The sequence below is a fragment of the Lissotriton vulgaris genome, chromosome 6, assembly GCF_964263255.1.
Source record: "Lissotriton vulgaris chromosome 6, aLisVul1.2, whole genome shotgun sequence".
Taxonomy (NCBI): Eukaryota; Metazoa; Chordata; class Amphibia; order Caudata; family Salamandridae; genus Lissotriton; species Lissotriton vulgaris.
In genome coordinates this window covers 363,982,850-363,999,404 of record NC_141694.1, presented here as the reverse complement: position 1 = coordinate 363,999,404, position 16,555 = coordinate 363,982,850, and the positions used below count along the sequence as shown (strand labels likewise).

The window sequence follows — 16,555 nt, the reverse complement described above, 5'->3', positions numbered from 1 at the left end:
GCTTTGTGAGGTTGGATAAGTCCAGGACAAACCGCCCGCAGAAGTTCACCATCCTTAGGAAGCTTCTTTTTCCGAGATGTTGGAGGGTGCTGGGGCTTCCCGGACGTCCCGCACTTTGTCGGGGTCCGGGGCCACTCCTTTGTCGGATAACGTGTAGCCAAAGAAGCTGATCTTGTTCTTTAAGAACTGGCACTTTTCTATGTGTAGGGTCAGTCCGGATTCTTTGATCCTCTGGAGAACCCCGCGAAGTCTACGGTGATGATCTTCCATCGACGATGCGTATATTAGTAGGTCGTCGCTTATGTTCAAGGCCCCTTGGAGCCCGCTGAGGACTTCACGGATGGTGTTTTGGAACACCTCCGCGGCACTCGAGATCCAGAAGTTGATGCGTCGGTATCTCCTGAGAACGACGTGCGTAGAGAAGGTGGTGATGTATCGAGAGTCCGGGTATTGTGGCAGTTGGTGGTAGCCCAACTGTAGGTCCATCTTCGATAACCATTTTGCGCCGTTCAGTTCTTTCAAGATCTCGTCGATAGTGGGGGTTAGGTGATGTTCCCTTTTCACCGCAGCGTTTGGAAGGCGCATGTCAATGCAGATGCGGACCTGCCATGATGGCCTCCAGTTCCTCCTCTTGTACCACCATGGCGAATGAGATTAGCTTCAGCTCCTCTGCTGATTGTCCTCTTATCAGCATTCCGCTTTCTTTCTTGGTCACGTACACTGTGGTGGGATCTTGAGGTCCCGGTGTCTCAGCTCAGTCTTGAAACATCCGAGGAGCGGGATGGGTGTCTCCTGTCCATATGCAATCACCCTGATCCTTGCTTCACGTAACGGCGGGCATGGACTTATTTGATTGTACACGTTGGCAGCCATTAGTTCGATCGAGGCCCGTGTGTCTATGGTGGCTCTCACAACCTGGTGGTGGATCTTGATTCTGCACCTTGGAAGTCGTCGTCTCTTCCATCGTGGTTGGTCTACTGCGAATACCTAGTGGACCGGGTAGTCTCCCGCATCATCGACCATGTCCTCACTGTCGTGTGCTTCAGCCACTGCCTGTGCTGCTTCTTTCCATGATTTCGCAGACCGGCATACCACCATGAAGTGGTTCATCCACCCGCAAGCACTGCACTTCTTCCCTCTCGCTGAGCAGTCTTGTATGCGATGGGGCGTGCCTTCGCAGTAGCTGCATTCCTTTTTCTTGTCTTGCGGTCTTCTCCCTGAGTTTTGGCGCGCTTTGGGCCTCACCCCATTTATCTTTTCCACAGCGTTGTCTTGTTCCGTCTTGATGGGTCGGTGGAGGGCCGCCTCCATGTGGGATGCTCTGGCTTGAGACAACTCGTTTGACCTGCCCAGGGTGAGGATGTCAGCTAGAGACTTGCCATCCTCCTGAAGGATGTTCACTCTGAGTTTGGACGAGTAGCACCCTTGTATTATCTGACCTCGGATTTCTTCCTGTTCATCTCTAAATCCACACGTGCTGGCCAGCTCCTTCAAATGCCTGTGGAACGCGTCTAACGACTACTCCGCTTCTTGTTTGGCCTGGCGAAAGATGAATCTTTCATAGTCCCTGTTCACCATCGACTCACAGTGCTCGTTTAGGGCGTTGAGAAGCATCATATGTGTTTTGGGTGTGGCCTCCACCAGGGTTTTGTAAATACGGTGGATGTCTTTGCCTCCCAGATGAAGCAGTAGTGCTCTGTGCCTGTCCCGGGCTGTGCCCGCTCCTTCGAAGTAAATTTGGAGGCGGTCAGTCCAGTCCCTCTACTGCGGGGCAAGGGATGAGGGGGCGCCATCTACTACAAAGGGCTCTATGGCTGGGATTTATGCCATCTTAGCGCAGTTGCAGTCACTCCTCGCGGCACGTGCACTGCCTACCTGCTGGGCTTAGTAGTAGTCGCATGGCCGAGGGTGACGCAGGCGCAGTCGGGTCCTCCCTCTGTAGCCTGGGGGTGCTGGCCTCACTACGATGTCCTCCTTCCTTGGGAGATGGGGCACACACGAGCTTGGGCTCCTGCAGGGTGTGCAGGGAAAATTCCTCTTCTCCCCAGGCACTCTCAGGGGCTGTTGGGTCCTCACTGAATGTAGCAAACCTGCCAGGAGCACACAGCAGGCCTCTGCAGAGTAATCAGTTCCCCCGTGGTTGTATGGCCTAGATCAAAGGCTCTAAACCACTCCTGGGGACAAAGCACACAATTGAGGCACTTGGGCTGGTTACCGCCTCTTCGCCAGTGTAATGGGGGGCCGAGCGCATGCATTAATTAGCGCTGTGGCCGCAAAGAATACTGGACACAGCTCATTTAGTTTGCCGTGTGGTCCCTGGTTGGAGAAACAGCACAGGCTCCCAGTCATTGTTTGAGCGACAAACAAAGCTGCTCAGACCAATCCTGTTGCTGCTCTCATGCTATTGAGAGCAGCGCCGGGATTGGGTGGGGAGCCTGGGACTGCTGGGACACCATCAGGAGAGAAAGGGAACACTGAGGTGGTTGGCAGCATCAGAACAGGAAAGTAAAAAAAGATTATAATTATTTTCCTAATTCTCCATCCCATCCTCCCCTCACTTAAGTTTTGTGGCAGCTGCCACTGACAGTGAAGGTTACAGCAGTGAACGCTTCCCTCCTCACACTCTTATAATAAGTACAGCACAAGCAGTAGCAGCAAACCCTCACTTCCACAGCAGGTGCAGCAGAGGCATTGGGATGAAAGCTCCCTTGCAAGAGCAGCAGGATAAACCAACTAAACCAACATGGAGGCATATGGTGTTTGGCTCTAGTGTGTGTCATTTGCAGGCAGCAGAGACCAGCCAGAATAAAAGGACCACCGAAGTGCCAGGGTAGACAGAGACGATGGGCATGATCTACCAGACTGATGGCCTGCAACCCAGCTGAAGCAGAAGTAATAGAAGATGAAACTTCAAAATGACCTGTGAGCCTGCCCTGTGCATCAGATAATGCCTCTAATAATTGGAACCAGGTCTTCAGTTAACACATTTCAATGTATCGGTTTGCTTAAAGCAAATTTGTGGCCTATGGGCATTGTTCAGTGAGGGCTTAAAATGGACATTCTTTGAGGCCTGTCTGTTTAAGTGGACACTCTTTTTGTTGCCTGGTAAGGCTCCATACCATGCTCGGAAACCAATGTAGAACTATTTTGATAGAGAGATGGAGCGATGGAAGGATACAAAGTGATTTGGCTTTCCATTCCTCAACAGTCCTCTTTTTGGAACAACACTGCAACAGCGTTGCTCCATAATTGTACTAGTAGATGACAAAAAACAACTTTTTAAACAATTTTTCCGTATTTTTTTTAAACTCGATTAAATAAACCAGGGGTAAAACATGTTCAGGTAACTTTTACAAAGCATACATGTATTGAAGTTTGACAGTGAGCATGCACTTACACGTGACAGGTAAATCATATTGATGAATATCTAAGGACTTGAAAAACTCTTTGTTATAATGTTTGCTGATCATTACTTTGTGCATCTTGAGAGGGCTGAAGGGTTAGCTGCAATTTGAGATGTTTCTTTTGTTATGCAGTTTGAAAGAACTGTATACATTTTTTTTACTTTTTCAAAGAAATGTTCCTTGAAAACCCTTCACAGATCCGCCTGAAATACGAAAAATCATATTATCTCAAACAGCATTCAAACACTTTGATCAGTAAGATGTATATCATTGCCCATCAGTTCATTGTGTATCTTGTCACTACCTAGTGAATGACCGGTGTTCTACTTTCCTTAGATTGGAGACATAAAAACTGCTGAGAAGTATTTTCAAGACGTGGAGAGAGTAACTCAGAAGTCAGATGTGAAGCAAAACAAAATTATGGTCTTAATGAACAGGTATGTCGTTTGAGCGCCTAAAAGCCTCATTCAGTGTTCCTTCCATTTTTACTAGAAACTTTCCCCTCGGCTCCCCAATGAGGACCCTAATAAAAAAAAAATTAAATGTAGGTCTTCCATTGAAAGCCATTATAAGGAACATAGGTTTCAAAAGCAGTTATTCAAGCTCTAACACCAGGCCAGTTGTTTCAAAGTCATCCTGTGTGCCCTATGCACCCCCATTTATTTTTGCTGACTGGTGGTAACTGACTCTGACTGTCCCTGGGCTCGGTCTAACCAGGCCCAGGGCCAGTGCTATGTTGAAAACACAGTAAAAACACACACATACATTAGGGTACAATGTATTAGGGTACACTTAAAATTGGCATGACCTGCACTATAAATCTAATTAGATAATGGGGCAGGGGGATTAAAACTGCCTATAATTCCCTAGTATATAATTGCGTGTGGCACTTTAGAGGCCAGCAGCCCATTCAGCACTTGCATGTGTGCACTTCTAAGCGCCTGAGGTCATTTTAAAAGCAGCCCTGTCTTACAGCACTGTTTTTAAAAGGAAATTAACTGCAACTTCGACTTTGGTGGTAGGGGCACTTAAAAAGTGATAATCTACAATATCCTTGCATGTTCAGTACCCCCAGGGTCTCCCCTAGGTGTCGTAGAGGTGGAGGGGGGTTATGTAATAATGAGCAGGGTCCTTATAAAAGATGTTTTATTTGACTTGGGGATATAGAAATTGAACATTTCACATCCCCCCATTGTAGTAAAGTGCTTGTTAGAAATGGGGTTTCTGGTGTATGCACATAAGCCCGGCAGAACCTACCACTCTAGCCAGTGTACGGGAGTTAAACACCCAAAATAACCCCTGCTCATCCCCTTGGTAGCTTGGCTGAGCAGTCTGGCTTATCCCACAGGCAATGTGTAAAGCGTTTGGGCAAAACACACACACACACACTCGCACACAAATTATATAACACATAGACCACAATCACATAAATCAAAATCCCTTTGCCAACTAGGCAATTGTCATAACATCACTGTTAGTGCAATAAAGTAAATACTTATAGGTTGCACAGGTCATAAAAGCACCATGCACCATCACTGAACATATTATGCAAGTCCTAAAATGATACTCCTTATCCTATCATAGCAAGGTATAAAATGACATACACCTTCACACCAGTGCATGAATATGAAGCAGTTAACTGTGGGCCATATAGGAATCACCACAATATCACCATCTCCCCAGTAAAAGAAGTCATCGCACATATCTGGCGCACCTGTGCCTCTTCTACAAGTTAAGCGGAAATGTGAGCTCCAAGTGTAGGTTACAGAGCACCTGCTCATCTACTACAGTGAATATGGTAATGTCCGTTATTTTCCTCACTCCCGGGTCCCCCGTCGAGTTGTTTCCCTGTAATGCCAACATTGAAAATGCCCCCAAAGTATGAGCTCCCAACAGCAGGGCCCCCAGGTCTGGTCTCCGAACTCCTGGGGAAAGGGCACCAATCCAGGTTATCTGGGAGAGACCTCGCTTGGTCCCCCCATGCTCTTGGTGCCCCTGCACAGATGCCTTTGAGCGTGCAGTGCAGCTGCCAACAGTAGAGTGACTCATCCCACACTAACACAAGTCTGACGCCTTCTGGTCCACTCAGACCGCAGCTGGGTCAGACCCTCTGTACTAATACTCCAAATGTGTTTGTCTGGAGGTAACTTCAAGCAAATTTAGAAGTGCACAACGCCCCAGCTGTGGCTCCAGACACACTACGGGGTGGGGCAGAGACAACATTGTGAAAGGCAGGCATAGCCCTATTCAGGTGCATGTGGCAACTCCTCCCACCACTCTAGCACAGGATGTCCCAACAGGATATGCAGGGCACACCTCAGCTCCCTTTGTAGTTATCAAGTGTGAATGCACAAAACAGACCTCCAGTCAGTCTGAACCAGAAGTTGATTGGAGTCAGGCTGTAAAGCACAAAGAGACATAAGCACAACGAAAGTTGCACTACTAAAAGTGGCATTTCTAAAATAGTACTAAAAACTCCACTTTCACCAATAGGCAGCATATATCCCTACTATTCTAAACATACCAAAGATGGCAACGCTACTGTTTCCAGATTAGAAATTGCCACAAACTCATATCAGGGAAATCCCAATTCAAACTTATGTGAGGAGCAGCCTCACAGCAGTGATAAACCAAATAGGCTGTTTATCACTACCAGGACATGCCACACTGCAAAGCCACATGTCCTACCTTTTACCTACATAGCACCCTGCCCTTAGGACTACCTAGGGCACTTTAAATGCCAAGTAACTGTGGCAGTAACCTGCGCATGCAGGCCCTGCCTGAGACAGGTTTTAAAGGCTACTTCTGTGGGTGGTGCAAACAAGGTTGCAGGCCCACATGTAACATTTAATTTACAGGCCCTGAGTATATAGGATACCACTGTACTATGGATTTATAGGTAAAATTAAATCCACCAAACGTGTAGACCAACATTACCAATTGTACAGGAAATAGCTCATGCACCTTAGCACTGATCAGCAGTGGAAAAGTGCCCAGAGTCATAAAACCAACAAAAACAAGTCAGAAGAAATACAGGCGGAAGGCAAAAAGTTTTGGGATAACCTTGCAAAAAGGGCCAGGTCCAACAGTGACTCCCAAAGTTGACTTTAGTACTATAAGTACTAAGGGGTGACGATTTACACTATTTTGGCATATTCTGGACCCACAGGGTCTCCCCTAGATGTCCCAGGGATGGGAGGTCATGTAACTATAAGCAGGTCCCTTATAAAAAGATGTTTTTATATGCCCTGATGATGGACAAATTGCACATTGCTGTTTCCCCACTGTAGATGCCTAGCTCCATAGGATAACATTGCAGTATTTTATGAACGCATTAATATTGCTAGGAATTGAATATACTGTCATTCAAGGATTTAGGAGAATGGTATTAATAAACCCAACAATATGACATGGTGGAAGTTATCCTAAATTATACTGAAAAATAAGTTATACAACTTTGTCAGTAAACCAAAATTGTACCTTTCTGCAGTCTTCCCTGATGGGCCAGAGTTTACAGGATTAGCCAGGCTGCTTTGATGAAGTGATAAGTGGCCCACCCAAAGAGAAGCAATCTGGTGGAGAGGGCTCTGCTACACAGGAATGACAGAGCAGCGAGAAGGGGTCATAAAGCAAGAAGCTTCAACTGAAGAATAGGACAGGCAGGGAATGCCAGGATCATCCACCCACAGCCAGATAGGGGGCTTAAGGAAGGACTCTGCAGATGTTATAGGGTGTAGAGCTATGGAAATGAGCCACACTGAGAGTTGCTGATCATGCTCTGTTGAGATTTCAGCCATTTTGAATTTTGGAGGAATAGTGCTTTCTGGGAGTAGATTATTCCACACTTTGGAGAACGTGGTTATGCTCCTGTATATTGCCTGGCACCTCATTGGACAGGAGTGCTCTCTTGCTTGACCCCAGAGAACACTGAATAAATATGTGAGAGGTGCAGAGCCTCTTAGATCAGCTGCTTGAAACGAAGAGAAGAAGGATTGCCATACTGGAAACGTGAGTTGCACCATCAGGCCCTGCATTCTGACTGACTCTGCCTGCTGCTATATCTGGAACTACAGCCCTGTGGATATATCTTGCTTCTAAAGGATTAAAGAGTGGACTTCCTGCACTCTGCAGGTTAACAGAGCTCCTCTGCATCATCACCACCAAGAGTCCTCTGCATGGAATGCATCCAGTGGACTTTTAAGGGTTTTGGCCAGGTGATTTGTGGTTCCAAACTTACAAGGACTATCTTGGAGCTTCCAGGCCCTTAAATTGTGTTTTGGACCCTTTGTACCCTTCGAGAGGAACTTCAGGAAGAAGTTCCAGAAGTTTGGAGCAGCTTTGGAAAAAAGCTTCTAATGTAACCAGCTCATTTAAGAGCCAAGCCTTTAACCGCAACCCAGCCCACAATTCCTGGTTTGCCCCGCTGAAGCACCTCGGAGGTTCGACTTCCAAAGTTTGGCCTGGAGCTCCCTAAAGGTCAAGCTGGTGAGCCCGCTCCGAATCCGGACTGGTGAAGAGCATCAAAGGACCCCGGTAGAAAAAGCTCCAGAAATGTTTTTAAGTCCAAAGGTAACATTTTGTCCAGGGCGTCCCGCTATGTGTATCTACACAGGGCTCCATTGCGGTCAGCCTGAAAGTTTGACTTTGTCCTGGTCAAGCCAGTCCAGCTGACCCAGACTGGTGCACAGGTTTCAAGGGCTAGAAAAAGTTTATACTTTAAAAATGCTTATCTCCGGTTCCCTGCACTGGGGCCCAAATGCTGTGTTCTTTCTGGTCATAACAAACCCAGAGGAGATGTGGGGAATGCAGGTGGCTCTCCTGTGCTACCAACCACTGTTTCCTCTGTAGATCTGCACTGACAGAGGAGGAAGGTGCCGCATTACTACAATGCCTGAGATTGTCATGCAAAAAAATGTGCCCTGAAGTGCAATAAAGCCGTGTAGTTCCAGTTTCTCGCTTTACTTGCACACAGGCAAATAAAACTGAGCTTGTTTTTCAAAGACCACAAGATGGCGCTAGTGTACAATGGGAGGAAATATCCTGCTATCACAGAAACTCATATGCTAGTCAAACAAACTTAAGAGATTTGAAGATGGGAACACAAAACCACACACCTGCCTAATTAATGTGAAAAAGCAACTCCTGCTCAAACCATAGTATCAAACAGATGTGGATGTCCACCCGCAAAACGAAGCTTCTAAATACATGCCAAAAACTGGGTCAGCCTAATCTGCAGTGAAAAAGATGCCTATTCAGGGAGAAGATCCCTGCATCCTGTCGTCAGGTCCCATGTGGCAGAGAGCCAGGACGGACTCTGGCAATTGATCATGATCTTCTCATGACCATAATTTTTCTGGTTGCCAGCTAGGGAGTCGCAGGCTTAAATAGGCAGGGAATCTCAGTTTAATTTATTGTTTTGCTGCCGCCCTGCTTGGCAACAGGTGTCTGACCTAGTAAGTGGGCTGTGCCATGCTACTGCTAAGTGTGGGTGACATTATACTGTTCACTGATCGCCGATTTTTAAAACACGCATTCAATTTTATTTGCGCACGCATTTAATCTCATTTTCGCCACTGTAGTGCCCCCTCTCAGCCGAGTAGGGCTGAGTGGTTCTGGGGCTCGGAGGCGGCCGGCAATTGTCAGCAGCCATCCTGGGGTGGAGGCAGGTTAGCTCTCTAGCTGTGGGGAAGAAGGGAAGCCCTCGTGCTGAAGCGCATAAACTAAGATGTCCACACCTCCTCGCAGCGGACGCGGTCAGCGGGCGCGCCTTTATCGCGCCAAAGGAGCGCCCAAGGAAAGCCCGTCTGCGCCCGTCAGCGTCCCGGAGGCGGACGGGGCGGACGATCTTGTGACCTCCTGGGACGGGCCCAGAACTCACTACTTAGGTATTCTTCAGCGCAACGTTTGAGCCTGAGACGCCCCTGTAGTAGTGTTTGTACACCTCAGGGCCACTTTTTTGAGGGCAACTCTGACTGTCCCGGATGTGGCTGGTCACTTAGCGAAGTCCTGCTGGCAGGAAATATCCGGGAGCTGGGGCACGCAGGTGCCCCAATGTCAGGGACGAATCATGTTAAACATACCTTTAGCTGTGCCCTTGTGAACACTCGGTTAGTGAGCAAACATGCCCAGGACCTATTCAATCTTCTGTCTGACTCTAAACCGGCCTGTCTCTTCCTGACAGAAACATGGCTCGGTGAGGCGTCTGGGCCGGACATCGCCAATGCTCTGCCCCCTAATTACTTTATATTAAGGAAAGACCGGAGCTCGGGCAGAGGCGGGGGCGTCGCTTTAGTGATTGACAGGCGCTTTAAATGCTCTATTATACCAACAGAGGACAATGCAGGGGGCAGAAGCATTGGGATTCTGCCTGTCATTGTCACCAACCCAATCCTGTGCAGGACTGTTGGTCTATAGACCTCCGGGCCCCATTGGATCTTTCCATGAGGGACTCTCTTCTGTGATTTCGTCACTGTTCGTGCAATTTAAACATTGCATACTCCTCGGCGATTTCAACATTCAGTTTGATGAAGGGGAGGCGGTAGATACGATCAAGCTTTTAGACTCCACTGAGCCTCTGGGCTTACTGCCCTTTCTGGCGTTACCAACGCACAACAAGGGACATACGCTGGACCAAATTTTGTCTACCGCTCTCATTAGAGTTTCCCCCCCTTTGCCGGTACGTTGGTCGGACCATATGCTGGTGACCTTTGATATTCTGCATAAATCTGGCTCCACCATTAGGGATAAAGGGCATTCATCACAGATTCCCCGTTCCTACCATAAAGTATCACCAGACATGATTGACCAATATCTGATGAACCACCCTTGTCCACTGTCGGGTGACATAGAGGCAGATATTAATCTCTTCCAAATCTGGCTTGCACGCTGTCTGAAGGAGCTGGCGCCGTCTGAGCGGGCCTTTAAGGCCGCGTCCCGCGCCTCCGCTTCATGGTTTACCCCAGCGCTTAACTCTAGCCGCAGGATTTGTAAGAAAGCAGAAAGAGCATGGAGAGTAAGCTATCTGGAACCTCTGAAGGAGGAGTATAAGTGCAGGATTAAGGCCTACCATAGGGAAATCTATCAGGAGAAAAAAGCCTATTTTGCCAGACGAATTGAAGAGGCCATCAACACCAGCAAAGAAGTTTTCTTGGTAGTGAAGGAATTTACCTCACTGGTCGCCACTACGCCCAAGTGCTCCTTTTCGGAACCTTGGGTATTCCAACTGGCAAGCTTCTTTGCGAATAAGATCACTAGTATCCAGGATACTTTTTCAGCTGCGGTGGTAGGGGGTGCGCGTAATTCAGGACCTAGTATTCCTGTAGCGACCGCTGGACAGCCCATTCTTCTGACTTTTCCCTCCATTGAGCCTCAATCCTCTTTGGAAATTTTGTCTAAAATGAGATCCGGCTCCCTGCTTGATCCATGCCCAGCGAAGTTTTTAGCTAAAATCTCACATGTCGTCAATCCGATTGTCAACCCTATCCTCAATCGGTCGCTGGAAACGGGAATTGTGCCGCAAGCATGGAAACAGGCGATGCTTCTCCCCCTTCTAAAGAAACCATCCCTAGACCCTAGTAGCCATCCCAATTACAGGCCTATTTCGCTGCTTTCCGGTCCTGGCCAAGGTGACTGAAAAACATGTGCATTCCGTCCTGGCCGATTTTGTAGAGTCCCATGAGATCTTGCACTACACCCAGTCCGGTTTCAGGGCTAACCTGAGCACGGAATCGGCACTGCTGGAGGTGTCAGTGGCCATCAAGGAAGTCCTAGATAATGGAGGGAAAGCACTGCTAGTGTTATTAGATCTTTCGGCGGCGTTTGACACCGTTCCCCATGACCGCCTCCTGGTAAGACTCTTGGAGATCGGTGTTCGGGGAACGGTGCTCAGATGGTTTGAGTCGTTTCTTTCCAACCGACAACAGACAGTCTGGGCTCCTCCGTACTCTGCTGCAGTGCCGCTTCTGGAGGTGGGAGTCCCTCAGGGGTCGATTTTGAGCCCCATCCTCTTTAATATCTACATGTCCCCCCTTGCGGCACTGACAGAGTCTTTTAGCTCCCATATTGTCTCGTACGCCGATGACACTCAGCTTCTCTTCACATGTGATAGGAATATGGACTTTGATGGCGAAAGTATTAAGAACTTCTTGGGCGCGGTATTTGCCTGGTTTCAACTAAATCAGCTGAAATGTAATTCCGACAAGTCTGAGCTCCTCTTCTTTGGGTGCCCCCCTGACCCCGGATGGAAGACCTGGTGGCCCGCAGGGATGTACCCTCCCTCTTCTGACTGCACGGTAGCTAAGAACCTTGGAGTCAAGATGGACAATTGTCTCTCATTGAAACCGCAGATCCTTGGTCTGGTTGGGCAGTGTTTTGGGATATTAAGAATGTTAAGGAAATTCCTCCCTCTCCTTTCTACTGCCCATAGGAAAATAACGGTGCAAGCCCTGATCGGATCGAGGTTGGATTATGCGAACGTACTCTACCTCGGCCTGCCTGAATATCTTTTGTCTCGTCTGCAGGTAGTGCAGAATGCGGCGGCACAGGCAATTTTCAGCCTTGGCCGCGGTTCTCATGCCACCGACTTTTTGAAGTCCCTTCACTGGCTCCCAATCCGGAAACGCATTAAGGTCAAAGCCCTTACCATTGCGTTCAAAGCCCTTCATGGTATGGGGCCTCTCTATCTGCAGAAGAGAGTTGTCTTCCATCAGCCATCCAGAGCCTTACGATCGGGTGCCTTGTCATTGGCCAGGGTCCCGGCAATTAGGCGCGCACGGACCGGGGGCCGATCCTTCAAATATCTGGCGCCGCGGGCCTGGAATGCGCTCCACTCGCTCTGAGAAAGAACGAGAATTTAGCATCTTTCAGGAAAGACCTTAAAACGTGGCTGTTCTGTCTCTAACTCCTCTTCTGCCGCCTGGGTTATGCTGTGTTAGGTCTGTTAGCTCCGGGACACTCTGCTTGAGTAGCTGAGCGCTCAATAAAACCCCCGATAACATAACATAACACTTGTAATGGTTGAATGTCACTCATAATTACACTGAAATTATGAAAATGTCACACATAAGCAATCTGAAACCTTGCCAGCTATGGATAAGCTACACCCAGGGCTGGCTTTAGCTTAATGGTGCCCAGTGTGACAATTGTTTCTTGCCACCCCCCTCCAATGACCTCCTTCCATTGCTTAATTTGAGCCAGTGGCTGCTGGTAGGAGGAGGTGGGCACCTGCACTAATTTTTGCGGACTTGCACTTATTTTTCCACATCAGACATTTCCAGAGAGTAAGAGAGGGAAAAACACACATACCAGCAAGACGAAAAAACAGTCACACCAAGGGACAAAGCAAGTACCTACATGAGTGAGATAAAAAGTCAGGGAGTGTATGGCAGTGGATTAAAGAGGCATGAGGTGGATTCCAGACTATGCAGCCGTGGTATTTGGGGCACCAACATGAAATAGTGTCAGCTGCGGGCTTCTTAGCAGAGATCCAGGCACTGGTGCTCTTTCTTTTTCAAACTAACCATTGCCTCCTTCTTCGTGAATTCCCTCACTACCAAGCTCTACCAGTGCCCCTCATCTCTCCATAACCCCTCTCTCATACACATTTCATTGGATTTATAGCAAACTCATACTATTGTACTGTGCCAGAGCACTTTACATCACACACATTTTACACAGCTACAATGAATCTATATGTGTAAATCAGTCTATAGGAAATGTTACATAAAACTATCAGAATTACAAGTTGTAGGAATCGCATGTCATCCATACTAGTAGGCATAATATTTTGAGAGCTTTTGGTATGGAGAAGCAGGAACACAAGATTTAAAACGTGGTTGGTTTGGCTCTACTAATAAGAATGTATTTTTAACCAAACAAACGTTTCTTAGCAACATTATAATATTGAAGGACTCAGGAAAAAACATAATGTTCTAACCTATACCATACAGTTTGCATGCAGCTCTTTGATGACAGCTCATAGGTCTCTTCTATATTAAGATTGTAACTTATGAACCGCAAGTAACAAAAAGATCGCTATGACAGAAAACAGTAACGCATTGAGCTATCCACATTAAATACAGTTCTGTGGTCTGCATGGTACATGTTCTTTGCAGACGGCATATTAATCCTCTGCTGTACCTTATGATGCAAAACTCTGATCTCTTTCCAGCTGGAACTTTAAACACCAGAGGTATCTTGACATTTATATTACTACCTGAAAACTGCTGGACACACAAGGAACTCTGCAGCAGGTGCTGTTAAACCCATAGTTATTTAAACACACCCGATCACCCAGGTCAGTGCCAGGGGCGGCTGCACCGGTCGCACCACTCTAAAGGTGGCCCTGGCTACCCCAGTGCCTCTCTAAATGTGCCAGAGAAAGAACAAAGAGTTGTGATTTTATAACTATCCAAGATGGCCGCCGCAGTTAGTGAGGCGATCCAGAGGGAGCCTGACAGTTGAGGTGGAGAGCGAGCGCATTAAGTGCGTGACGAACAGCGAGGGATTCAACCGGCCCCCACGCGGTCCTTTGAAAAGACAACGAGAGATGAGCAGAACTTTAATTTAAACACAGGTCCTGCTCCCAACGATCTGGTATTGCGATAAAGAGAATCGAATCTTCCACACAACCCAGGACACATACATAAGGATCACTGACTCAGTGACCTCGACCTCTCCCTCTTCTCCAAGAGGCGCCGGTTGGTGCATATGGAGAAATAAAACTTGAAGTAGAGTACTACGTCCCCAGTTACACTTCTGGAAATACCTCCCGCCTGATTGAAATATACAGAAAAATAACAAAGCCCTGATGAGGGTTTGAGAACTGGGTACTCGAACCTGAAACGCGTCGGCACACCTACAAGAGCTAATTATATCATTAAGTGATATAGTAAAATAGATACATACTGTGTTACTCTTGTGAGTTAACATTGCTTTGTTGTTTCTAATAAGAAATTGATTTACAAACGGTGATGGAATAAATGGAATTTTAATGTTTAATGTTTTTTGTTAGTTGGATGTACTCTTGATTTATGTGTTTTTTTGTCAAATTTGCTGAATTTGTAATGTTATGTCATAAATGTATATCTTCTTTTGCCAAAAAAGAATAAGTCCTGCAAAAAAGTATAAAAATATAAGTGATGGGTATAAATAAAAGTACCTGACCAGGTTTAATGAATTTTTATTTGGTCCTTGCTGAAATAGTTGTATCATAAAATACGAGGGTGTGGGCATCTCTTTGTTCTTTCTCTACTATAACGGTCCAGCCCACCCTCAGTCCCGACAAGGACCTAACTCCTTTGTGTACCATCTCTAAATGTGCCAGCAGAGAGTGTAGCTTAAAGATAGGAGAGAGGAGTGTACAATTAGCTGGATGCCAAGTATCATTTATGCAATTGTTATAAATTAGCTTAAAGTACAACACCACTTGAAAGTCTGAGTTTAATAAATATAATTGAAATCTAGATATATTACATTTCTTAAAGGTATATACCTTCCATGTACTTATGTATCTTTATATTTATTACTTTACTTCTAATTCAGCATCTCTAATGCACTACCCTATATCTCACCCTATACCTCCCTCAATATATATACCCTACCTCCACTCACTGTCTCCTCTCGAACCTCATTCTACTACTATGACCCCCAAAATAACCTTCCCTCTGCTACCCCTCCTTGCATCATCTCGTACCTCTTTTACTATTGAGATCTCCCAAACAAGCCATTCTAATCCGATCCCTCTTAATCTTCCCCCCCCCTCCACCTCTCTCTCCTTTACTCAAACCAAACCCCCTCGTACTGCTATGAGCTCCAAAACAAAACACTTTCTAGACCCTTCAGGATATGTTGTCCCATAGGCCAGCTAGCTCACAGTGCCACAATAAGTACCCCTAAACCTAGGCTGGTAGCAAATGGTTCTGACAACCACTGAATATGACAACCCTGATCCCCCCCAGGGGTCATGTAACAGATGTAGACCCTATTTCTTAGTCACTTGTGCTCTCTTATCCTCAGAGCAAGATACAAGGAATTCACAGTGGGCTGTTTTCAATGTTTATTGAACCAATGTGATTCTTGTATAGAATATATGTGCTTTAATAATCAATAGACAGACACAGATGAAAGTTATAAGAAGTATCAAGACAGTGAACAAGATAAAAAGTTCCACCATTGAGCTTATACAGTGTATATATATATATATATATGCAGGCTTATAAAACGATCTAGAAATCTGACATACTCCTACTATACAGTCCCTAACATAAGTGTCTAGGGTGCGTGTGTATGTGTTCTTCCAAGAATCCCCATACTGGATTATTCAACCCCAGTTACCTAAAGGGAAGGAATTTAAGTCCCTGTCTTGGTCACGAGCTGGACACCCTTGCGGAGATATTAGCAAGCTGCTGGGCCGAAGCCTCAGCGTGTAGAGACCTCACCAATGTCAGCAAAGCTCTCCTCTGACTAAACCTAAAATGCTTGCTAATTTATAATGAAAAGCATCTGTGCGAGTCCTGGCAAGCCAGCATTGTTATGGTCTATCGATAGCCATGTTGCCTCTATGGATGCAAAAAAAGAACGACATTTGTACAATTTGTGTCGAGGCCTTGTACATAGTGTTCAAGAAGTTGTTATAATATTAAATGAAGCGGAATCTGTAAGCAAAGCTGTGTCAGAGAAACTAATCCAACATTGTCACACACCCAAATGTGTGTAAAAGGATATTGTGTGAAAGGGAAGTCAATGTAAGAAACATGTTCGCAGTAAAAGAAAGCAGCATTTTTACATAGACCTAACTAAGACACATAACCCTACGATTCTAAATAGGGCCTCGTAATATATAAGAGATTTTGTACATGCTATATAATCTATTACATTAACTGCTAATTTCATTTTTACGTTTAGAGCATTCCTCTTTCTTGGTCAGAATAACTTCTCAGAGGCTCACAAATTCTTCACAGAAATTTTAAAGATCGAGCCAAGCAACGCTGTGGTAAGACTCCATTTATTTTACACATCTTACATGATGGACTTTTGTTGTGTATGCTGTTTAGTTTATTGCTTTTTGGACATAAGGCTGTGGACAGGAAAACACAAAATGTGGTAGTCTTCCAGCCAATAGTGCCACATTTACCTGAACACCCCATAAATAT

The 16,555-nt window shown here is 46.3% G+C and overlaps 1 protein-coding gene across 1 annotated transcript in view; it reads left to right on the top strand.

Moving 5' to 3' along the window:
* Positions 1-16,555, top strand: part of TRAPPC12 (trafficking protein particle complex subunit 12) — an 856,088-nt gene that overhangs the window by 816,898 nt on the left and 22,635 nt on the right. The window contains exons 10-11 of the mRNA XM_086926387.1: positions 3,741-3,841; positions 16,308-16,395. Of these exons, the coding sequence (XP_086782513.1) occupies positions 3,741-3,841; positions 16,308-16,395 (189 nt within the window). The remainder of the gene's footprint in view (positions 1-3,740; positions 3,842-16,307; positions 16,396-16,555) is intronic.